At 36.1% G+C, this 26463-nt stretch overlaps 1 protein-coding gene across 1 annotated transcript; it reads left to right on the top strand.

Annotated features, from left to right (window-relative positions):
• Positions 1 to 9987: 9987 nt before the first annotated feature.
• LOC123562156 (N-acetylglucosamine-1-phosphotransferase subunits alpha/beta-like) lies at positions 9988 to 23876 on the top strand. The gene is made up of 9 exons (XM_045354809.2): positions 9988 to 10133; positions 13686 to 13792; positions 15132 to 15221; positions 16252 to 16423; positions 16993 to 17163; positions 17701 to 18008; positions 19916 to 20041; positions 22062 to 22163; positions 23408 to 23876. The coding sequence occupies exons 1-9, from the start codon at positions 10029 to 10031 to the stop codon at positions 23532 to 23534; spliced, it is 1308 nt and encodes a 435-aa protein (XP_045210744.2). The 5' UTR covers positions 9988 to 10028; the 3' UTR covers positions 23535 to 23876.
• The last annotated feature ends 2587 nt before the right edge of the window (positions 23877 to 26463 follow it).

The raw sequence follows: 26463 nt of genomic DNA, 5'->3' as shown, positions 1-26463 counted from the left end.
GGGGGCCCGAACATGGAGAACCATGTCCGGTTAGTAACTTGAGAACTACCTGACCAAGAATGTTAAAACCTCATAGGATGATTGGTCATGCAGAGTAAATGACCCCTATTGATTTTAGGTCAAGGTCACGGGCTTGAACATGGAGAACCATTTCCAACCATTACCTTGATAACCGCTTGACCCAGAATGTTGAATTTTCATAGGATGATTGGACATGCAGAGCAGATGACCCCTATTGATTTTGGGGTCACTCTGTTTAAGGTCAAGGTACCAATTGCTCAACATGGAAAACCAGTTCCGGTCAGTAACTTGAGAACCACCTGACTAAGAATGTTGAAACTTCATAGGATGATTGGACACGCAGAGTAGATAATACCTCTATTGATTTTGTTATCACTATTAAGGTCAAGGTCGCAGCGGACAGAACATGGAAATCCATTTCCAGTCAATAACTTTAGAACCATTTGACTTAGAACCTTCAAACTTCACAGGGCCACTCCATGAAAGGTCAAGGTCACAGGGGGCTGAACATCGAAAATGCTTTCCAATCTGTAATTTGAGAACCATCACCCAGAATGTTGAAACTTAGGAGGATGAGTGGACATGCAGAGTAGATGATCCCTACTGATTTTGGAATGAAGACGGTTTCCAATTCGTAACTTGAGAACCATTAGGCCCAGAATGTTGAAACTTAGTGGGATGATTGGACATGCCAAGTAGGTGATCCCTATTGTAGCCAACAAGCAGTGATTCTAACTTCCACTCCTGTCCCCTGTTGACTTCTTGCTTATACGACTGTGCATTGGGGGAGACATGCGCTTTTCTACAAAAGCATCTTCTACTTTTAACAAAACTTTGTAAAGTGATAGAGGTGCATGTGAAGAGTTAATGCATGCTCTTTTAATTTCTACCCTGTAAATATGGTTGCGCCTAATTCTTAAAACATACGAGATGGTGTTTTTAACTCTACTGTTAAAAGAATAGGTAGAGCAGTTGGACTCGCCTGTGCGTCGGCGTCTCAATTATAGTGTTTTTAGCATACCTGAGCACAAAGTGCTTGTGGTAAGCTATTGTGATTACGCCGAGTCTGTGCGTCAAGTCGTCCTCCGTCAACAATTGTGTTTAATAGACATCTCAAAAACCTATGAATGGATTTGGATGAATCTTGGCGTGGTTGTTCCTTGGATGGTCCTTTACCAAGTTGTTCAAACGGTTTCGCTTGGTTGCACATCGGGGCCGCTAGAGCTAAAAATTGAAAAATCTTCAAATGACATCTAAAGCGATTGTCAATTTTGAAATAATTTCACACAAATGGTCCTTATGTCACCCTCTACCAAGATTGTTCAGATTATACTGATTCGTCAAAAGAAATCTTTTGTGAACCTGCTAGCCTGATTTTGAAATAATTTTACGCAAATGGTCTTTGTGTGACCTGCGAAGATTGTTCAAATTATTCCGATTCGTCAAAAAACATGGCTGCCAGGGAGCCGGTCATTTTCCCTATATGTATATAGTATAATAGTAGAAAATCTTCTGTAAGATAATTTCACACACATTGTCCTTGTGTGACCTTCTACAAATAGTGTTTAAATTTTTATGATTCGTCAAAAAAACATGGCTACCAGAGGGCACAATCATCAACATTGTTTTTGAACAACCGCTGAATGGATTTTGATGAAATTTTAAACAAATGATCTCTGGGTAGCAGTCTTTCAAAGTTGTTCAAATGGTTTCAGTTCTTGAACATGTGGATCTTTTTGGTTAAAAACAGGTTTTCAGCTATCGACTTTAAAAAATATTTTTCTGTAGAGCTTTGATATTTGGCATGTGATGTAAGGGTTTTGACTCTCTACTAAGTCCAAATTATTGCATTAAAGGTCAAAAATGGCCACGCCCCTGTGTGTGACATGTACTTCGTATAGGCTTATATATAAGAAACTGAAAACCTATAACTGGAGCCTTGATATTTGGCATGTGATGTAAGAGTTGTACAGTCCACTGTAATTGTTCAGATTATTGCCCTAGGTTCAAACGCCAACATTAAATCGCCCCTATTTGATGTACGCACGTATTGAGTGAAACACACTTGAGGCCTTGTACACAGGTGAGCGCTTTAGGATCAATGACCCTCTTGTATGTAAGCTAGTATCTCAGTAACCACTTCAAACACATACTCACTGTGATAAACTGACATGCATCGCACATGTTCCATAACTCTGTTTGACTTTTTAACAAAATTATGCCCCTTTTTCAACTTGGCAATTTTTGCTTAAATATTTGTATGTAAGGTGGTAATCTCAGTACCGACTAATTGGAACGGATTGAAACTTCACACACTTTTTCACTTTGATGATCTTTCATGCATTGCTTAGGTTCCATACCTCTGTTTTGCATTTTACAAAATTGTTCCCATTTTAATTCCCAGTTCTATTCATTCAGTTGACAAGACTGTTGAATATACAAGAGATATTTAGCTCCCCCTGACTTTGCGATTTATGGATGTCTGTCTACAATACATCTCTAGAGGAAACCCCTAAACAGATTCCTAAAATACTTCACAGTCAAGGATGTTTCATGGATGGTCCCCCTTCAGATCAATCCTTTTCATGTAGAATTCATGATGCCCTGGCAACCCAAACTGCATTCTAAATTTCAAAAGTTATCTGAAATATTTCTTAGATGACCCTCTAGCAAGTTCCTTCTTCATTCTGTTCTATTTTAAGAATATGGTTGGCAAGGGGCTTGGCTAATTTTACTACAGGGAAAACTGAAAATTGTCATCTGAAACAGTTAGCCCGATTTTGAAAAATAACTTTACAGCAATGTGCCTTAGGCCACCTGCTACAAAATTCCTTCAAGTTATTGTGATTTGTCCAGATATGGCCACAAAGGGATGGGTATGCTAGGTTTCTTAATATGGCTATGTGGAAAACTTTGAAAATCTCTGAAACTTCTAAATAAATTAAAAATAAATTCACTAGTATCCCTAAGGTGACCTGTCAGTGGAGTTGAGGTAAATGGCACATTGAATACTAGTAATAGAAAAACAGTTGCTCAATAACTTTAGTTTAGATTAATGGATTGAAATTAAACTTGGCATATAAGTAGCTTCTAGAAAAAACAAGGCTGGGATTGTATGGTCAGGTTCAAGGTCAATCAGATTGTTCTACTGTATGAAGAATATGGGCTATTGTAATGGTGTCGGCGTCTGCGTTTGGTAAAGCGGTTTTGCTCCATTACTGAAGATACTCATTTGAAACATCGTGTACTTGCTCATAATGACAAAGTTCATTCGCCACCTTGACAAGTTGTGTAGCCTGCAATATTTAGAGAAGTAAGCCCCTTTAAGAGTTTTCAGGTAATAACACAAGGTAACAACATCAAGTCCCATAACTCTTACATGCATTTTAACCAAATTACGCTCCCCACCCCACTTCTTGGATTTAAAAAATCTAGGTTTGAAATTTTGCATACGAATTGCTCTCTCCAAAAGCAATGCTGATATTAAACTGAAACTTTACAAGTTTCTGAGGTGGATAAAACATGGTGAAAAGCGCATGTCCCATAACGCTGAGTTGTATTTTGGCAAAATTATTCCCCTTTTTGGACTTTGGGGAAAATGCGAGATTAAGGCTTTGCGTTGAAATTACTATCTCCAAAATTAATGCAGATACTTTCTTGAAACTTCACACAGATGTTTGGTGTAACTGAAAACCCAGTTTTTACTGTCGAGCCTTCGAATAGTCGATCGGTGATATATGACATTTTTTTTGTCGATTCGCCGTAAAACCCAACTCACTCACTCGAATAGTCGAGTTTGCTGTCCTAATACAGCTCTTATCCTGATCATAACTGGTCAAGAACTGAAGGCATTCCAATGAACCATGAAATACGAATTGATACATACATACAGTAGAATAGGGCACAATAATCATATCTCGAATAGTTTCCAATTATCTATCTATTTATCCGCTGTCGAAGGCAGAGTGGTATAGTTTTGGCGCTGTCTGTCTACAGACGTGTTTTAGACGTGTTTTGGAGTATTTCAATAAGAAAATGATGAATCTTGTTTTTGGGGGTCAGTAAGTCAAATGGCCTTGAGACTGAAAACTGTTTTCGCACAATAACTAAAGAATGACTTGGCCTACAGTCGTCAAAGGCATACAGTCATCAAACTTCATAGGTTGATCGCCTGTGGACAGAGATGACCCCTATTGTTTTAGGGTTCAGTAGATCAACCGTCAACGTCACGGTGACCTTGATACTGGAAACGGTTTCCGCTCAGTTTGGCATACAGTCGTCATCAAACTTCGTAGGAATAAATTGAATCCGATGATTGCATGTGGTCAGTTAGCCTGGCTCCCTGGCTGCATGGTTATTTTTTTATATAAATACTGCAAGAAAATAAGAAAATCTTTAGCCTCTAAAATAGCACATTTTATCTGATGGCTGAACCATACATGTTCGGAGGCAGGGGCAATAAAAAAGGTCAATGAAGAAACAACCTGCTGGAGTTACTTCCCTCTTAATGAAAAAACATATATATGTAGAACAAACGTAGGGACGGGAGCCAGTCTAGTGGTCAGTAGATAGTCCCATTTTTGTAGGTCAAATGACAAGGTCACAGTAAGCTTGTTACTGAAAACAGTTTTCGTTCAATAACTAAAAAAAGCTTTGGCCTACAGTCAAGCGTAAAGGGACACAGTTATATAAAATTTGAATAGATTTAGGTTATATAGCAGTAATTTATTGAAATATTGTGAAATGACTGAATATTCCTACAGTGTATTCCTCAATCGAGCATACTTGTAGTCATGGATGGCACTCATTGTTTTGTTGGAAAGTAAGTCATAAGGTCAAGGTCTTAATGACTACGAGATTTAAAACAGTTTCCACTCAATTACTAAAGATTGCCTTGGCATACAGTCGTCAAACTTCATAGAATGATTGCCTGTGGTAAGTAATGACCTCTTCTGTTTTTGAGGTCAGTAGGCCAAAGGGACCCGAGACTGAAAATGGTTTCCACCCAGTAACATAAGAATCCTATAGCCTACTGCCTTCAAACGTCGTAGGATGAGTGCATGTGATCAGTTGATAACCCTTAAATTGTGTCAGGAGGTCAGTAAATCAACGTAGAAGGTCATAGTGATCTCGGGTCTGGAAATGATCTTTACAAACAGGTATTGTTTATTAAAGAAATAGTATATCAGACTCTGATTTGTCGTTGAATAAAATCATTGTTTGGAGTTCATTTGCGAAGGAATTAGATAAGGTATAATAAAACGCATCCGAACAACAATGATTTTATTCATTAGAAGACTAACACATTACCAAGGATTATCATATACATCCTTGACGACATCTACCAAAGATAATAGGTAAGGGTAGATTTCTCGGAAGCACAGAGCACCAAAACACAGCCCCAGAGCCACGCATTTACATAGTAGGCCCACAACAAAAAGAAGCTGCAATGGAAAAATATTTCAGACGGGTTGCTTCTAACAATACTATGATTTACATGTTTTGTGTAGTTTCTATTCCAGCGCGTCATGACGTAATAATTGTGACATACAAACTGTGATTTTGTTGCATACTATCACACAGTTTAAATCTTCTTTGATTAGAAGTCTTGAAAATGGTTTGAATTATTCCATAGAAATAAATGAATTGGTAGCATTTTGGATGGAGCATGAACATAACTGCGGATGCAAGTTCATTTGGTGTTAGCATGCGTGTTTCTGTCTGTCTTAACGTAATATAGCCGATCTCAACCAGTCAAATAAAATTCCATAGCTTTCCCATATATACAACGATTATTGATTGATACTGCAGGCATACCTCGTACTTCGTGTATCCATATAATACAATGCTACCATACCAACCACCACACTTTCAGAGTGACCGGAAATATAACAGGCCGGTGGCGATCTTGAGCGACAATCAATATTTATAAGGTAATTCGCTATGTATCAGGAACTATGCACAAGTTCAGCAGCAACTTTAAATGCGCAATCTTTTTCCGCAAATGAACAAGTGCAAGTTTCCCAATACAAAGATTATAACATTTTTACATAGATCTACCCTTCTACTCTTATTATATACATAGGCGTAGGAGCGACTTCAACTTTGGGGGGTGGGGGTGGGGGTGGGGTGCAAACCATTGCGGGGCGGGGGGGGGGGGGCAAGAGATCCCCGGTGCATCCACGATAAAGCCTTTTCCAGGGGAAAAATGGGCCATAGGCCCCCTCAAGCCTCTGTGTTTTAGTTATTATGATGATCTGCAGCTTGTAACTTAATCGGGCAAAATATGTATTGTTCTTATCAAGTGTGCCACATTTTTACATTCTTCTGTTGAAGCCCTGGACATGCAATAAAATAGCTCTTATTTGTCTAATTGTGATATAATGTTGTGGAAGTGTCATTTCCCTTGAATGGACAATGGAAAACGTAAATACATAACGTTTACATACGTAAACAGGTTAAATACTTACATCGTTTTTGCAGACGCTCAAACCGGAACTGTAGTGATTGCGCTCAATATTATATTCTTTTTATAAAATGTAATCAAACAATCCTCGGCTCGTATAGGTTTTCAATACACATCTTATGGAAAGAGAGAAGTCAGTCAGAATGCAAGGAAAGGCCAAATGCTAATCAGAAATCAGGTGGAAAACAATTATATGACACAAAGTAAATGTTATAATAGACTGCAAGTTATATCTCTTTTCCAAAATATTGGAGGGGCCAAACTATAGTTCGCCACCCCCCACATCCTAGCTTGGGGGGGGGGGGGGGGGGGGCTGACCCCCGCTGCCCCCCCCCTCCACCCCCGGCTCCTTCGCCTATGATATAAATCATATATACTTCTCTTTAGCCGGAGTGACATTGAAAATAGAACTCTTAATGAACATTGTAACGTGACGATAAACATTAAATTCTAACTCGACCAGCAAATAACCTATACATGTAGAGTAAAATCTGTCTATAAACCACTCGCGCGCAATGACGTCATCCGATCCAGGTGAGTCGCACGGTCGTAAAAGTAGTTACCATTTTTTCTAACACTGTTGATACTTGTATGTCGTGTTAGAATCGAAATAATACGTTCCCAAGTGTGATTTATCATAGAATAACCCGAGTTTTTCGTTCTTATGCGAAACAATATATCACGAAGGCCTACGGCCTTCGTGATATATTCTTATACGGTGTTCCGTTTGGACAATCGTGACTTTTTATTTAATACTAAACCGCGATGCACGTTGGTATGATGACGAAAACGCGATGGCGCGATGATGAAACAACGATGGTACGATGGTGAAAACGCGATGGCACGATGATGAAATCGCAATGGTACGATGGTGAAATGTCGATGTAATATCGCGTTTTCGTCATCGTACAATCGCGTTTTCACCATCGCACCATCGTGCCATCGCGTTTTCATCATCGTACCATCGTGCCATCGCGTTTTCACCATCGTGCACCGCGTTATTATCATCGTACCATCGTGATTTCACCATCGTACCATCGCGTTTTCACCATCGTACCATCGCGTTTTCACCATCGTACCATCGCGTTATCATCATCGCACCATCGTGGTTTCACCATCGTACCATCGCGTTTTCACCATCGTACCATCGCCTTCCGGTTAGAAATACGTAGTCCCATACACTTGTATTTTTGTCAACAACAGATGAATGTTTCTCCATGTATTTTGTGAGAAGAAATTTACCATTTAGATTCTGCTGTTTTGCAAAATGTTTTACAAAATGTTCAGTGCTCAGTTCATTAAAACTGTAAAATCTTCAAGGCCATGTCCTTTGTATTTTATGTATGCATGAAAGTAAGTAAAAAGGTAGGTGTAATAGTCATAAGGTATTATTTAAACTCAGCTTATTCTTGTTAGGATGTAGAAGGTACAGAAATGCAACGTGAAAATGAGATTGTATCAAGCCTGTATTTTACTGACACATATACTGTACCACTGCGCATGACCACCGGAAGGCGGTGGTACGATGGTGAAAATGCGATGGTACGATAGTGATAGCGCCATGGTACGATGGTGAAAATGCGATGGTACGATGATGAAAACGCGATGACACGATGGTGAAAACGCGATGGTACGATGATAAAAACGCGATGATACGATGATACGATGGTGAAAACGCGATGACAGGATGATGAAAACGCGATATTATATCGACATTTCACCATCGTACCATCGCACCATCGCGATTTCATCATCGTGTCATAGCGTTTTCACCATCGTTGTTTCATCATCGTACCATCGTGCCATCGTGCTATCGTGTCATTGCGTTTTCGTCATCGTACCATCGTGCATCACGGTTTAGTATTAAATAAAATGTCACGATTGTCCAAACGGAACACCGTAATTCTTACGCATAAGAACTCAAAACTCGGGTTATACTACGATAAACCACGTTTGGGAACTTATTATTTCTTAAGTAACACAGCCGATATGAAATTTCTCGACAATATTGAACAGTTTTGACGTCTAGCGTCCCATTGCAAAACACCAACGTCACAAACAAATACAATATACAAAAACACCAGAGTGATCTCATTCATCAACACTGAACATCGTCAAGACGTCCAAACGGTTAATACTAGTACCCATTTCGGACGTCCGCATCTCTTATAAATATCAAGTTATTTTGAGGTGTACCTATAGATCGGACAATTGATTGAGTGCGAATGTTAGCGTCCCAACATAGTATACATCAATGATGAACGTTAAGCTTCAGTGAATGTCGCCGGTGGTAACCTCAGCTATCGATTGTTTGCGCCCCAATACAGTATGTATCGATGAGATCTAACAATTATCGTCGATAGTTCCCTCAGCTATCGGTGGAGTGCGATTGTTTGCGCCCCAATACAGTATGTATCGATGAGATCTAACAACTATCGTCGCTAGTGCCCTCAAATATCGATGGAGTGCGATTGATTGCCTCTCAATACAGTATGTATCGAGGATGAACATTAAATGATCCTATTGCTGGCGGCAATAGGTCCCTCAACTATCGATGTTTTAGATGGTCTAGATAAACCATATTTTGCTTATATAAAAACGTGTTTCAATCATATTTCCTCTCTTTTTTATTGTATCAAATGACTTTAAAAAATACAACTTAGCGGACCTCATTGGACTTTTGCGGGTCATTTTCAACACAGATTCACATAACATGCAGTAGAAATGGCAGTTAGTTTAAAATATTAAATCATAAACGCATGGATATTTAACATTAAATAATATCAGTCAGTGAATGAATTATAAGGGATACCAACAGTACAGTGATGACTATTCTCCAAATTGTATCTCTTGTTTAAATATATAAATCAGCGGCACGTCCTGCACATGTAGCTCAAAATGATACTTCTCTTACACGTCATATTATTTACATTTGATCTTTAAATGAGCCGCGACATGAGAAAACCAGCATAGTGCAGTCTGGTCAGGATCCATGCTGTTCGCTAACGGTTTCTCTAATTGCAATTGGCGTTGAAAGCGAACAGCATGGATCCTGACCAGACTGCGCAGATGCGGCTGGTCTGGATCCTTGCTGTTCGCAAATGCACTATGTTGGTTTTCTCATGGTGCGGCTCAAATAACTTGACTTCCAGTAGTGAATTATTTCTAGCATAATGTATGGTGCTGTTTATGTACCTAATGCAAATGCTGAATGAAATCAACGGTTAACTAAAGACTGATGTATTGACAATTAACTATTAAGCAGGTAAAACTGATTGTTTGAAGTCACTAATCGATCGTCTTTCTGACAGAGGTATAATTCTGTAACAGTTTAGCTCCCTTGTTTACATTTGTCGCATTCAATTTAATAAAGTAATTAGGACGAGTGTCAATTTCATAATATGATATGCCTTAGCTATATACCACATAAAGATCGTTTTAACGATTTCATTAATTATCCGTGCCAATCAAAACAATGTACCGCACTGTTAAACAACTATGCTTATTAATAACGGTTTGGGTACGCGCATATTCTGTTAAAATGGGTTCTTATAGAGGAATAATTTCTAACAAGCAGCTGAAATGTTTCATTAAACTTATGACAACATGTGTCATTCTCTTTTATCTATGGAACATTTATAGCAAGGTTGGTAATAAGACAGAATTTCCTTTTTTTTTAAATTTATTTATTTGTACATTGCCAAGTTTTAAACGGCGAAGGTTTTGCATAACTGTCATACTTTTTTTAATCATGGTGGTCGCTCTTTTAAGGAAATGCAAGTGGCAAGCAGGTAAAACAATAGAATAATGACCTAGGTATATTAACATTATGTGAAAAATATTAAATATACTTTTCACCGGTTGCGCATGCCAAGACTAGTAGATGATATCTAGATACTAGTAATTGAATAGGTATGACAATTTGTTTGTTTGACATATAAGGTTAACATACGTCTTTACACTTATTTAGGCCAGTCGCAGTCAGAGAAAACTAACTCATTTACCTTAGGCTCACATTGTGATGTTTCGGGTTATGGACTTTTCTTAACATTTCAACTACTACTACTCGATCACCAAGGATGAAAGAACCATCTAACACCTGTAGTAAAACAGCAAGAAATTTACCTGTTATCCGTCACATTGGACACATTTTCTATTTAAACTCGATTCACCGGCAGGATTTTTTTATGAAAATGCTCTCTATTGGTACTTGCATATTTCTCATCCAAAATGTAATTATTTCATTTCATTTTGGCAAGAAATCACAAACGTCAGCATCTGGGGTGTGGATGGTGGGCGAAGTCCATGACCCTGCCCCCAAATATCAGCTGATGCCCCTTTAGCAGGGGGCTACCCCTCATATACCTACCCACAGAGGTAAAACATTGGGGTCTACCAAAAAGATGTCAGCACCGAGATCATTATAAGCCTCAGTCTCTTCCTGCGTTCAGGTTAATGGCATATGGACACACAGAATTTAGACCCAAAAATACACCAAAAGGCCACCATTTTATACCAACATTTCTAAAATCTCCAGTCAAGTGGAACCCCCCTGAACATTCCCTCCGTACGTCAGGGAATACCTTTGCCCATAACTATCCACAATCGGCACTATACGCAACTACAGAAAGGCTTACACAGTCAACATATGCCCCAACCTTCACAATAAACAAATCTGGATCCGAGCCTGTCACGGATCAGAATTTCGATTTAAGAAATAAACCAGCGCTTTCAAACACATTCAACACATATTACGCCGGTATATATGCAGCTTCCAGTCGATGAATTCTTAAAGGTAGTACAGTTTACAATACTTCGAGAACGCCTGTTAAAAAATTGTAAATGCATGTAAGCCTGAGCAAAAAATGGACATCGATGCGGGTAGCATACTATGGGTATCCCAGAATTACAGTCAAGTATCACTTAATCAAAACGTATTTTATTTTTGACTAAGTTAGGTTTAAAATGTTGAATATTAGATTTTACATCTTGAAAATACTTCTAACCACAGAACACTGTTGATCTTATCAATTTACGAATCTGTTGAGCAAACGCCTCTCGGATTAAAACACCCGTTTCTTATTTTTTCTATAAAAATATAGTAAATCAAAGTGCTGTTGTTAAAAGAACATACAACAGTTTCTTTTAAAATGCATAGGAAATTATTTTACTTAGATGTTAAGTTTACTTTAAAGTTTCATAAGGCTATGTTAAATACAAATGAAACAGCTGTCCAAATAGATGATATGAACAATTACATAGTCAGAAAAATGCTATTTTTATTACTGTACATGAACATTTACAGGTAGAGCCATAAAGGGAAGTAACCAAAACCAATAAATTCAAATAAACTTTCTACTATATTCATCAATATTCAAACATTTGACAAATTTAAGAGAAAATAGCTATCGAAAATAGGATTGAACAAAATATTAATAGTTTTTGTATTCATGGAGGAAAATGTGGCAGCCACATTTCTAATAAAGGCATTATGAGCCTTTGATATGTTCAGGCAGTCCTCAGATCTTCACAAAACACAATTTCAATTTATAAAAGGATGAGCAGGGACATTTTATTAATATGTAAATAATGTAATCCTTTTTTCTTAAAAAAAAGGTATTATATTAATAAGTAATAGTGGCAGTTAACTTACAATCTTCTGACAAAACAATCAAACCTTCGGCACCACCATGCTTAGTGCTTTTGTGCTCACGGCTTCGGATAAAAAGTTCTGAAGTAACAAGTGATGAGACATGGGTTCTTTTCTAGTACCAGCCCCCTCCCCCTCCAAAAAACAAAACGAAAACGCGAATGGGAGACCCAGTATTGCCAGATAATACTGTTGAGATTTTAAAGGCAGAAAAGGTCAAAATTTAATAAAAACTAAATCGATATGTTGTCTCATATTCTAATTCTATTTTATGATATCTAAGATTCAATTCGGGATACAAAAATAATTTATGTATATCATAAGACAGAATTAGAGATATCATTAAATTGACTTCATGGTATCATAAAATTTCACTGATTTTAAGATATCAGAAACTGGAATTATAGATAACTGTAGAGCATTTTTGATATCTTCAAATGCACTACGTATATCAAAAATAACAACGGATCTATCATAAAAATGGATTTTGTAATATCACGAAATGAATTTTCGATATCCATACATGAATTAATGAAATCATAAAATGAATAAATGATATCTCAATACTTTATTCGTACTTCAAAACAAACGTGTTTTATGTACCATTTATGTATCCTTTTCAAATACCAAGTAAAACAAGTCTTGAATATCGATGATATAAATTTACTTAATTTTTAAAGATATCCAATGCGCATCTTCCACTAAAGTAGTTTATTTTTCGATCTTAACTTAAAATGTACAAAATTCTCTTCAAATGAGTTTAACTTGACTTAATGCTAACTGAGTTTGTTGAACTACATTCACAATTTAATGTCATATACAACATTCGTTTATTAAAAAACTTCCAATGTCATGTTGTAAAAAAAACTTCCAGTTTTTAGTGGAAGTACACATTTACACTGTACGGACCTATATATGTACGTTAGAAGGGGTTAAATGCCCTCGCTACTATTTTCTGTGTAAAGTAACAATTTATAACATATTCTTATCAGCATTTCTAGCCTTTCACTTCCTGCAGACTACTTGTCTTGAAGGTTTGTCTTTAGGCAATCAAAAAATACCAGAAAAATATGGAGTTGACCATAATGCAGTGAAATCATGATCACGTGACTAAGATACGTGATGAAAACGCTAATATTGCGTAGGTAGACATCAGGAAATTCTTACTTTCACTTTCATTATACAAAACAGCGTCAACTCAACTTTTGAAGCATATAACGTAGCTCAAAATCATCCACAGACATTCCTCTTTGCAATCAAGCATCAATAAAGCTTATATCTGTCACGGAAATGGCCTTGACTAGGTGGGAAAATTGCACTATATATTGATATGGATTACATCCGAGTGGACCACGGAGGCATATCCGGCGAATTACTACCTTCATGCCTGTATTTGATGTGTACACTTTCAAACTTAACACACACATTCGTGTTTATACACACAAACATGTTAATTATATATTTACACAAGTTTTTTTTTATTTAATTGTCATATTTTCAAATATGAGTTTGGTGTAATGTTTCTTTCATTTATTTTTGCTTATAAAGTGCACGTGTTCTGTTGGGAAGCGCATGTATCAAACTGGCAAAAGCTTTGATATTCGCCCAGAAGACGTATCAGTTACCGACGTGAACGGATACTCGGACATTCAGGGGTAAGTTATTATTGTTAATAGTTTCTCTTTTATTCAGTCACTATTACAAGTGCTCCAATAACCTATCCTGTAATCTATCCTATTCTACACCCTGGTACACATACACACATATATAATACTGTGTATACACTATCTGAGTACCCAACGCACCACAGTTCCTAAAAAACTGCAAGTATACATTTTTTAAAGCCTAAAATTCAGATCTCAGAGCATTTTAAAAGAAAATTTCTGCTCGGTACGCTCGCAAATCAGGTATAAGTACTATTATCATATTAAGCTGAATTCCAGGACACCAATTATTATTCACATATATGGGTGAACTTCATGCTTGCATCAGATAAGCCACACAGGTCCAGAGGCCAGGGCATGCTCATGGTGTTCGCAGGTTTAATCATTATACCCAAATTTTTTTTCCAAAAGTGGGGAGAGTATATCTCCAAATATGCATTTTTTCCGTGGGATCTCTTCTCTTAGGTGTCAATTATATAATTCATGTATACATGTGCAATAAAAGTATTTTGTACCATTTTTTCATAGAGAAGCTCAAAATGAACTGTGATTTGGGTCAAATTGTTTCTTAATTAAAAAATTAATCAAAGAGGCTTGCATTTAGCTATTTCATGTGTACTTTGGTTAATTACTCAATACATAATGTATGTTTTTATCGGGCTTGTTAGTTTTGATTAACATAAAGTATAAGAAAAATATTTTGAGAAAAATAAAAAGGAATTATCTTTGGTTTACTCTGAAAAAAATATTCTTTCTTTCAAGTTCTGAAAATAATTCTGACTTCATAGAAGGCTTCAAGTAAAATCCGAACTGGCCCCAAGAAGTTCAAATGGCCGGCCCATTAGTAATTTTAAGTTTGGAGGAGCGGGGGCTCGAACTCATGATCCTTGGTGTCGTGGTTAGTGTTGCCGCTGGACCACTGCGTACGTTCTATTCTTCTTTCATTCTTATTTTGTGTGTGTTGAGTTTGTTTACCCTCGCCACCGGTTAAGAACCATATGGGCGAGCACTTTCATCCTTACATCAGGAGCGTATGTTTAAATAACCATTTATGGAGATTTGTGTAGCGTTTCTGTTTACAAATGGTGTAACTAAATTAAGGGAAATAACTTTGCACTGTCGTTACACCATCTAGGTCAATATTAATGCATATCTTATTCTATTTCATGAAAATTATCAAACTCCGGATAAAAAATATTCATTGGTTTTGATTTTTCTTACCTCAACTCACAATTAGCTTTCTGTTGAATTTCTTAACTAAAATTGTGTAGATGTTTCTGAAAAAAATCTATTTTTGAACAAACTATTAAAAAATGTGTATGTGTTTCAGCGTCTCTGGACCAGTTGACCTTGTTGTGACATGGGTGAATGGGTCTGACCAATCATTTATCGACGAAATGTCAAGGCTGAACATAAGTAGGTACGTAAATGTTTCAGCAAAGTCATTTCCAAACGTACTATATATAATAGGTTATTATAACAGTAGCTTGATCTGGGATGCAGTATTCGGCTCGAGTGGATTTTGCCAGATCGGATCTCACGAGGCGCGCAAGCGCCGAGTGTGATCCGACCTTGCAAAATCCACGAGTCTCAGAGCCGAATACAAAGTCCCAGATCTAGCTACTGTTATAATGACCCTTTTATTATATACCTTTACCATTTTGATTCTTGTTTTGTTCTTGAACAAAATCTTCAATGTTTATCGATATTAAATGGAACATAGTGAAGTTTTTATGTGCGCTTTTTATAGAAATGTGTCGGGTCATGCATATTAATGAAAATAGTCCGACAGCATACAATACGGAAGGTACAATACGGAATTTAAAAGGTACAATACGGAATTTTTGTCTGTCTGTTCATACTTAATTGTGAAATACAAGCAGATTTTTTACAGAATTTATATAGGTATATAATAAAAGTTATTATATACTGTGTTAAAATTTTTATTTGTTTATAAACAATAGATCGTCTTTTCACCAAGTCTCCTTGAACCCCGTCGATTCCAGTTGCTTTTGCAATTAGGTATACGCATTTAGGCCAGGCCAAGCGTTTCTATGGCTATAGAGGGAAATCACAAATTGAAGTACATGCGCATTTCAAAATATTATTTCAGGCACGAACGTGCACCAGAGGGCACTGACCTTCGATCAGTCTTCGTCATCAAGCGCTGAGCGCGGCTCTGACCCAACATGATACCTTAACTTTCCTTCGACGGAGGCCCTCGAAACTCGGATGTTTATATATAACAAGGTCTAAAATATACCACCTCGCGTTATATCAATTAATTGTTGTGTTTGAAGGAGCAGAGCATGCGGAGAAGCTTAGATTTGTTGATGTTGTAATGACAATTGTTACTGTTTTTTTTAAAAAGAATTTCAATAATGACTTTTAAAGGCAATATAACACTAAGGAGACAATTGTAATCTTCCGGATATTTTCTGTTTAAACAGACACAAACATTTCACTCTAAAACGGTACCGAGATTGGGGCATACTACGCTATGCTTTACGATCTGTGGAGAAATATGCCAACTGGTTTCGCCACGTGTACATAGTAACAAATGGCCAAGTTCCAAGCTGGCTAAATCTTAAGTACCACAGAGTTTCGATAGTGCAACATTCGGTAAGTAGTTAAAACTGCACTGATGTCAAATTTGCAATTATCTTATATGTCTTAAAAAGGAAAATCTTATTTGTTCTATCTTCTGTAACTTCTTGTTAAGTTTTAATCTAGTGTTTTATAGAATTTCTAGCCATTGTCTTTGTCTTCGGCTGTTTTATTTCAGCAGTCTTAACCCATACTCTCCACAATGTACTCATTTACAAGCGAATATTTTCTTGTGTAAACTGCAATGCGGCCAGCAACTTTATTGTGTACAGCTGAATAAACTTGTGTAACAGGAAGCAACATCAACTACTTGAATTATCATAAAGGAATGAAACGCAATATCCATTTTTAAAAGAAATCTTAAAACAATTGCTGGTTACCATAGTAAAAGTGAAAGTGTTTGGGTAGGGTGGGATAGGGATGGGGGCGGGAGAGGAGGAGGAGGTGTTTATCACCAGTATGAATATTCAAAGTTAGTTTAGGTAAACATAATTTCTATTATATTTCTTTATTTATGTAATGGTTGACAAAATACTTAAAATATGGTTCTAACAATGTGTGTCTACTTTTTTTTTTTATTTCAGGACATTTTCAAAAACAAAAGCCACCTTCCAACGTTTAATTCCTTGGCTATAGAAGCCCACATTCACCGCATTCCTGGTTTATCAAAACATTTTGTGTACATGAATGATGACTTTTTCTTTTTGAACAAAGTGGAACTAGATGACTTTTACACCAATGAAACCGGCTTCAAAGTAGGTACTTTTAGCTTCAGTTTTCGAATCAACTCGGCAGTAAATTAACCATGATATTTTAGAATTAGTCACAACGTCTTGTTTGTTGTGATTAGATAACTCAAAATATGTAATTTTAATTCATGATATTTCATTTCACTGAGTATACATACGTAGGATATTTTTTAGGAATTATTATGTTAGAAGACCATATGTTAGACTGACTATATCCAAATTTGTTATTCTCCTTAAATAAAATTATTATTGTTATTATTATTATATTATCAGTATTTGTATTTTATCATTATTATCATATATGTCAAACAAACCAGTAAGATTATGTTTCACAATGTTTAACAAATCAAAGCAGAAGAATTTAGTAATTTCTATATTTCTTCATTTATAGTAGAAAACGCATATATAATGTTTTGAATTGATAACACTTTATTTATTTTAAAAATCTTTCTAAATAACCTTTACACTTCAGCCTCTTTCAACTCTGTAGCCTACAAAATTAAAAGAAAGTAAAAAAGCAAATTTCTGTTCTACATTTAACAGCTAAGGTTTAATGAAATGAAAATATCCGAGTGTTCAAAGAAATGCACATACCCCAGCCTTAACAACGGCATATGTGACACAGAATGTAATAAAAGCAAGTGTGACTGGGACGGCGGCGATTGTAACATATCTGGCAGCAACACCAGGCAATCCTTTGACAATATTCTAAACCGATTGCCGCCTTTCTCTGGAGCTGTTGTATATACGATGCTTATATATAACAAGGAATTTGGTTCTGTGTATGGAAAGATTCCAGCACATGTACCCTACATAATAGATAAAACTCTAATGAATGAACTACAGAACAGGTGGGTGTGACTTTAACTGGTTGTTAAATTTTCCATTGGTTAAATTTTGATTCAAAATGTCCGTCTTGGTGGGAAAATTAGTATGATGTTCTGTTTTAACTATAATGATTGCTTTAGTGTTTTAGTGTTCGTAATCATACAGTCATCTGTTTAACTAATTCTTATCAAATGTTGAATATAATCCTAGAAATAAATCGACTGTTAGCTTAATCACCTGTTAAAAGTTCGAACAACTGGATCAAGATACTGCTTTAGAAGGATATTAAGTCTGTTTCAGGGAAGTCAATCAGCAAGCCAGCCAGCCATTCCGTGATGTTCATATTCATATGATGCAATTTTGTGTTTCCTTATTTTGTATCAACAATTGCTAGTATTTTTCATAAAAGTTAGAATCATAAAAATGCATTCTTCCGGCAAGTTAAAACTTGCAGTAAAATGCATTTGAATACTGCTGAGGTCAACCGAAGTGCATATCGTACAAAAATCTAAGTTACATTGTAGGTGCCCCTCTCCTGCCCCACTCTCCCACCCACTCCAGCATTTATTTAGTGGCACTCGGATTTGCCCTTATCCATACTTCTGTTCATATGTGTTGTGCCAAATACTCACTCCCCCCCCCCCCAAAAAAAAAAAAACACACCAAAAACTAAAAGATGCTTTTGTAGAAAAGCGCATGTCTCACCAAATGCATAGTCGTATAGCCAAGAAGTCAATAGGGGGCAGAAGCGAAAGTCAAAGAGACACTGATAGTTGGTTGCAATAGGAATAATCTACTTGGCATGTCCAATCAATCCATTAAGTTTGAACATTCTGGGCCTAGTGGTTCTCAAGTTATGAATTTGAAACGGGTTTCCATGTTCAGGTCCCTGTGACCTTGACCTTTGATTGAGTTACCCCAGTAGGGGATCATATACTCTGCATGTCTAATCATCCTATTAAGTTTCAACATTCTGGATCAAATGGTTCTCAAGTTATTGATCGGAAATGGATTTCCATGTTCTGTCCGCTGCTACCTTGACCTTTCATGGAGTGACCCCAAAATCAATAAGGGTCATCTAATCTGCATGTCCAATCATTTTACGAAGTTTAAACATTCTGGGTCAAGTAGTTCTCAAGTTACTGACCCGAAATGGTTTTCCATGTTCAGGCCCCTGTGACCTTGACCTGTAAAAGAGTGATCCCGAAATCAACATGAGTCGTCTACTATGCATGTCCAACCATCCTATGAAGTTTGAACATTCTGGGTCAAGTGGTTCTTAAGTTATTGATCGGAAATGGTTTTCCATGTTCTGGCCGTGTGACCTTGACCTTTAACAAAGTGACACCAAAATCAATAGGGTTCATCTGCTCTGCATGTCCAATCATCCTATGAAGTTTTAACATTCTGGGTAAAATGTTTCTCAAGTTACAGGTCGGAAATCGTGACCTTGACCTTTGATGGAATGACCCCAAAAACAACAGGGGTCGTTTATTCTATAAGCCCTGCAATCCTATAAAGTTTGAAGGTTCTAGGTTAAACGGTTCTCCAGGTATTGATCAGAAATGAAGTGTGACGGACGGACGGAAGGAAGTACGGACGGACGCACCCACGGACAGGGCAAAAACAATATGTCTCCCCAAGTGGGGGTGGAAGGGGGAGACATAAATATTTGACTTAGAGCACCAAACCTCACATGACTATCAGCTGAAGTATTGTACCTGGTATTTCAAGTCGAATTTCACACAGTCATGCCAGAGTTATGGCTCTTGACTTATACAGTGACAGGAGTGGGGGCAACAGTATCATATAGACATCGAGTTCCTTGTTATTTCTTTCCATTACATTTTATGTTTACAAGATATTTGAAATACATATGTATGGAATAAATTTGTGTCAGAAGATTCAATATTTCATTTATAACATATAGACTTCCTGAGGAATGGGACAGAACTTCGGCCTCTAAAATTCGTACCCAACACTGCTTCCTTTATGCATTTGCGTATTATCATTATTTGATGAGACATCAAAGGCGAAAGCCAGGAGACATAACAATGTAAGTACACATTTTAGTTAATTTGAATAAAGTTGTTATAGGTACTGCAAAGTAATGTGCTTTCTAAATTGCCTTATCCAGTATATGTAATCGTAATTTGTTAATCTTATCGTAATTTGTTAATCTTACCGTAATTTGTTACTTGTTCATCTTACCGTAATTTGTTAATATTATCGTAATTAGTTCATCTTACCGTGAGTTGTTCATCTTATCGTAATTTGTTCATCTTATCGTGATTGTTCATCTTGTCGTAATTTGTTCATCATGTTTTGTAATTTTTTCATCTTATTGTGATTTGTAATTTTTTCATCTTATCGTGATTTGTAATTTGTTTATCTTATCGTAATTTGTGATTTGTTTATCTTATCGTAATTTATTATCGTAATTTGTTCATCTTGTCGTTATTTGTTCATTTTATCGTAATTTGTTGATCTTATCGTAATTTTACATGAAAGTTCTAACTAGATATTTGGAACGTCTTTTATTGTTTAGTTTGTATTTTATAAAATCAAGTAAGAAATGACATTCAACTCAACTTACGTTTTATAAAATTTTACAAATATCACATTTTAATACGAAATCATTCAGAAAGCTGAGTATTTGTTTTGGTTTCTGTTTTACAGTTCACTTGACAGTCATCATGAATTAAATTAACACAAAAGAAATTTTTTATCGATCGCTTTGGTTTGGTTTTTATTACCTGACAATTGAAGTGTCATGGTGTTGTTTGGAACCTTTGTTAGAAATGACCATTTGAATGTTATGTCAAATCATTAACTTATGTGTAAATGTTATTCTAATACACCATTTAGTTCACCTGAGCCAAAGGCTCATGGTGAGTTTTTGTGACCGCTCAATGCCCGTCGTGCGTCGTGCGTAGGCCGTTCGTCAACATTTTCTAAAAAATCTTCTTCTTTTAAACCACCGGGCAGATTTACACCAAACATCACAGGAATGATCCTTGGGTGGGCCTATTTCAAAAGTGTTCAACGAATTGAGTTCCACACAGAATTCTGGTTGCCATGGTAAACGAAAGGAAAAATCTTCCTTTCCTGAACGACAAGGCGTAGAGCCTTAATATTTGGCCTGTGACATCATCTAATGGTCCTGTATGAAAATTATTCAAACTATGCCCCTGAAGTGAAGTGAGACCCCGCCATGGGGGTCCCAAGTTTAACATAGACTTAAATATGAAAAAACTTTGAAAATCTTCTTGTCTGAAATCACAAGACATAGATCTTTCATATTTAGTATGTAGCATTGCCTTTGTGGTCCTCTACCAAGATTGTTCAAATTATTACCTTGGGGTGAAAAGAAGTCCCACCCGGGGGTCCCAAGGTTTGCATAGACTTATATAGGAAAGAACTTGTTCAAATTATACCTCTTGGGTGAAAAGAGGTCCCGCCCCGGCGGTCACATGTTTTATGATTATTATATGTATACAATACTTAAAAAATTATCAGATCATATTTCCTAGACTGTTTAATTATAATTACCTGTTGACCTACTTTCTTGTTTTTAAGATACAGCCCTGAAATTTGGATGACGGGTACAATTTTGCACACCAATCTTAAAACTGACTTTCAGTGACACTAAATGTGACCTACTGACCTACTTTTTATATTTTAGCATCAGTCTGAAATTTGAAACATGTTTATACAACCGGGGAAAGATTCCAATGCTTACTTACTTTTGACTTTTTCACCTGATATCTTACACTTGTCAGTGTGTCTCACATTACTCAGGCGATCAATCCAGGGTCATCATGACCCTCTTGTTTAATCATTTTCATCTATTTAACTGATATTCTTATTTAAATACACCAGAGTGGTGGCAACGACTTGTGCAGCAAATACGTATGAACGCACATGTAAGTGATACAGTAAAGGAAAATCATAAACTATACGTTTCTGATATTTATATCTTGTAGTAACATAGCAACGTTATTAAGCTTTTAACTGATATTCATATCTATAATTATTACAGACAAATATTTATTTTGCTATTTTTCTTATCACAGCGCGACGACAATTGAGAATCACGATGATTACTCGTACTCCGCTACAGGTAATGCAACAGGACTGGACAATGCTTTACGCATCCTTTTACGTAACAAAAAGAAGTAAGTATTTTAAGGTAGTGGACCCGAATCAGCACTCTGCAATCTCTGTGTGTTTAGGAATTCTTGGTAAATTCGGCATTCGTTGGACGTAAATGAAGCTCAACGTTCGCCTAATTTAAAATTCGTGAACTACTGAAATCGCATATTAAGGAGGTTAGGTAATTTGTCGATTGTCATCGACAAGGATCCGATACCTTAAGGGATTAAATTGATAATTATCATTGAATCCCTGTCATAATCAGTCAAACTTATAATTAGACCAATTGGATGCATAGAGCATAACATTAACAAAGCAGTAGAAGACTCTGATTGACTAAATTTATGTTAATTAAAAAAAGGTAAAGGAACGTGCGACATCACTAACGCCCGCTAAAACATTGAATATTTGTCACGATACTAATAATAACTCTTCAGTCCAAGTACGGTCCGACCTTGTTTACAAATAGCATAGGCTTTAATGCTTTTATCAAAGACTTATTTTGCTTACTCTATACAATATGACCGGTATGTAAACACTAACATTTCGCTCATTTTTGAAGATTATATTTAAGAGTGACGCTTTTTGCTTTAATTTGTTCATAGAATATGTCTTGTTATTGATCCACAGAACTGAAGTTAAGGTTAAGGCAAACGAATATACATTTTGGCAATGATTTCTATATAGTAGTGGGCCTTTAACCTTTAGTCTGCTTGCGGCAAATGATTCTGCCTTTGCGACCAATGCAGACCAGTGTTACTGTTTGCTGTACAGTTAGTAAATTTTCATTGAACCCCCCCCCCCCCGAATAATAAATGGTACTGCCCAAATTGAATAATGAACCAGTTTATTTTAGAAATTTAGCAAGCTAACGGTTAATGCCACTCTCTCAGTATTCTACAAATGTTACGAAAAGTCACTTGCGCGTTGACCTACATTAACGCCAAAGGAACACCAAATACGTTATAACACGGAAATTTGCGAGTCTCATTACGGTTCTCTACCTTAAGTTATATACTCTGCGAACAATTTTACATAAATTGAAATTATTTGCGATTGGAAGTGGTCTTCTTGTTGAAAAGGCTTCTTGCATTTCTCGTAATTATTATTCAAATTTAGCGTTATGTTTAAGTTACTTTCACAAACTTTTCCATTTGTAAACAAAAAACATTGTGATGACATGTTGTAGTTACAGAAATCAGCTTACAATTTATAAACTTTACAACAACAAAGTCTTACAACTTGTTATTTGTTATATTACTTTTAGAAAGTTTGGTTGTATAAATGATCACATGACGTTAGACAACAAGGAAGAAGAAGCTCGCGCTCAACCAGTATTAGATAATTTTTTTCGCAGACTGTTTCCGAAACCGTCACGGTTCGAAGTGACTTGATTTGTCTTGGTGTGGAAAACGTTCTTTTAATACATTTTATGGACATTGAATCTCATGTGTTAGTGGTGGAGAAAACCTTAAGTGTTACCTTAATAACCTTACGATGACTTTATTAGTTGAAAATGTGAAATTTGCGATGTATAATAAGTTAATTAAATCATATTATTAATGAAAGTTTCAGTTATAATTCTAGTAAATCCAATTTGATATCAAGTTCATTGCATTTTTGAAAATATAAGAACCAGAAAGTTGTCAGGATATGTATATAAGACGTTTGTAAAACGACTTTAAAAGCATTATGTCTTACAAAATATATTAAATGATAATAATTCGTAGTCCACATTACATATTTTATAAATGATTAATAAAACTTTGTGAAAAGGATGTAAATTTCCTTTTCAGTTATTGATAAAATATTTTCTTTATCTACCATATAGTTGATGAGCCATAGGGTTCATAAGTTTGTACCATCTGGGGGAATACATTCTCATAGTGATTTTTAGAAAGGTATACAAAATCAGAGTAAGATAATATGTGATAGCGTTGTATCGGCGGTAGTTTTTGTGTGATACATCCTGTTTATATGCCTACACTTAGATACACTTTTTGGATATTTACCAAGTAACAGATAAGATATTCTTACTCAGTATCACGATATTTTGATATCATAGTACTGACGAGACCAACTGGGACCTTGTTTTTGGGTAGATAGAAAATGCTTTTACTACTTTCAGTTGCCCTGATGGTGAAGATGTTGAATCCGTTTGATGACACCCTGTCATCATTAGGCAATATGGAGGATTAAATATGGCGACCAAAATGGCGTCTTAAGCAAATGATAAGTTTATACCACAGATTACATATATTTAATCAAACAATATCGCCGTCAGATAGTTCCATTTATAAGTAGATATCTCTAGAATGATGTGGACAACATGCAAAACATGTTTTCATAAAAATGAAGTCTACGTTACAATACGTTACCAATATGCTACCAATAAACTTAATAAAGTCTTACAGTAAGTCTTCAGTCAGATATTATGTGCATTGTCAATGTTTGCGACAATTATATTATACTGAACAGCAACTTTGAAAGAAAATGTATATCAGGAGAGTTCGCCATTTATAACAGAAAGTTACGTTACCATTATGTATTGATAGATACAAAAGCAAAGACTTAGTATTCATAGAATTATTTGCCAATATTGTTTATTTGAAAATACTATTTACAAGTTAACAAATACAGCGTTTTTATAGTTATAGACATTTTTTGAGAATAACTCGATCATAATTTACATTACACTATGTTACTATGAGAAACGTGAATAGCATTTGCAATAAAACATATACAATACAACATATTAACTAATGATTAGTGTAAGACATGTATTTGAACTAGAATTTGTGAATTGTAATCAGTATAGTTTCATTTGCACATATATATAATAAACCTCAATTCAGTTAAACAGTAACATTTATAAGGTTTTAAGAACCATATAATTTTCACAATCGCATTTGATCATATGAAGTATTTTGGGTTGCGCGAGCGCTACAGTGTCTTCTATCATAACGGGATAAAGCGATTTTGTCCCTTCAACTTTTTCCGATCCAAATAATGTTGGGTCGGAATTAGGAGAGTTTGGTTATAGAACGCTTTTCCATATGTGTGTTTGCAGATGAGCCCGTTTTATATTCTAAATCCTCCCCTGTGTTCCTTTTGTGCTTTAATCCTCGTGTCTATCAAAAAGTAGATATAATGGAATTTCATGTTATTGATGATGTGACTCGCGTTTATGGCAAAGAACATTTAGTCACACCATTGCAGTTATTAACATAGTCAAGACAAACATTTTGTATTATTTCATGATACATTTTCATAATATCTAACCTTTAGCCGTGATCATTTGCTTCTCAGTCAAAAGTACTCAGCTTGTGTGACATCGGTGATGCTTATATAGAAATACATATAGCCTGTCTCATTGTAAAAAATGACCAACGCAGTATTCTAACTATATGTTTATTGTACGAGTGTGCGTTAACAATATAGTAACAGACATCACAAACTGGGTGTATGAAAAATACGCATGCGCTGTGAGTATACCACATTATTATAACGATACATCTCCCCGTTTGACAAAGAACAAGGAACAGTATTTCAGAAAGTTTAAAAGAAAAATATATATCAAAATACTCCAAAATTACTATAACGTCAGAAAGCATGTTTCTCCATGAATGGCATATTTTGTTATCAATACTTAATTACCACTGTTTACATAGCACGCGTCTTCCGTTCTCTGATGATATCATTATATATTGTTTCATTTAATATTGCCGGAGGTTTAATTATCATGCCAGATTTACTCACGTCTTCCACTATCTGGAGATTGCGGAATCAAGTCAGAATTTTATTGAGGCGCCGAAAGTTTGCTGTTTTCCACATTGTGCATGTCAACCTCAGTGGTGCCCTTTTTTCTTGGGTCTGTAGCAAATGCCGCCTATTACGACGATATGTGTAACCGTCAGATGTTTTAACAGAGTATGGCCTATCATGATGTTCTTGCATTACCATTGCAAGACTACAACCTTAATTTGCTTCCTGAATTCGTGCCGAATCCCCTATTTCTAACACAGATACTTGGGGTTTGGACCAGCTACGACACTGCGTTGGTTTACAATTTGGCCAGATGCAACAAAGTCCATTGAACAACATCATAACAGCTCCCAAAATAACAAAAAAAAATCAGAATCAATTCACATTTTTCAAATCATAGAAATTCCCACTGATCTCTTGTAGAAGATAAGAAATCAATGGGTATTTTTATGAAGTACTAGTATCTCGTCTATTTGTTTTGGAACATATCCATGGCAGACGAAATACCCATTGGTAACCTCAAATATCTGCACTTCCCAGATATTGTGTTGAATGTAG

The sequence above is a fragment of the Mercenaria mercenaria genome, chromosome 15 (genome assembly GCF_021730395.1).
Source record: "Mercenaria mercenaria strain notata chromosome 15, MADL_Memer_1, whole genome shotgun sequence".
Taxonomy (NCBI): domain Eukaryota; kingdom Metazoa; phylum Mollusca; class Bivalvia; order Venerida; family Veneridae; genus Mercenaria; species Mercenaria mercenaria.
Note: the sequence above shows the minus strand (reverse complement) of the source record. Positions and strands in the feature narration are given on the sequence as shown.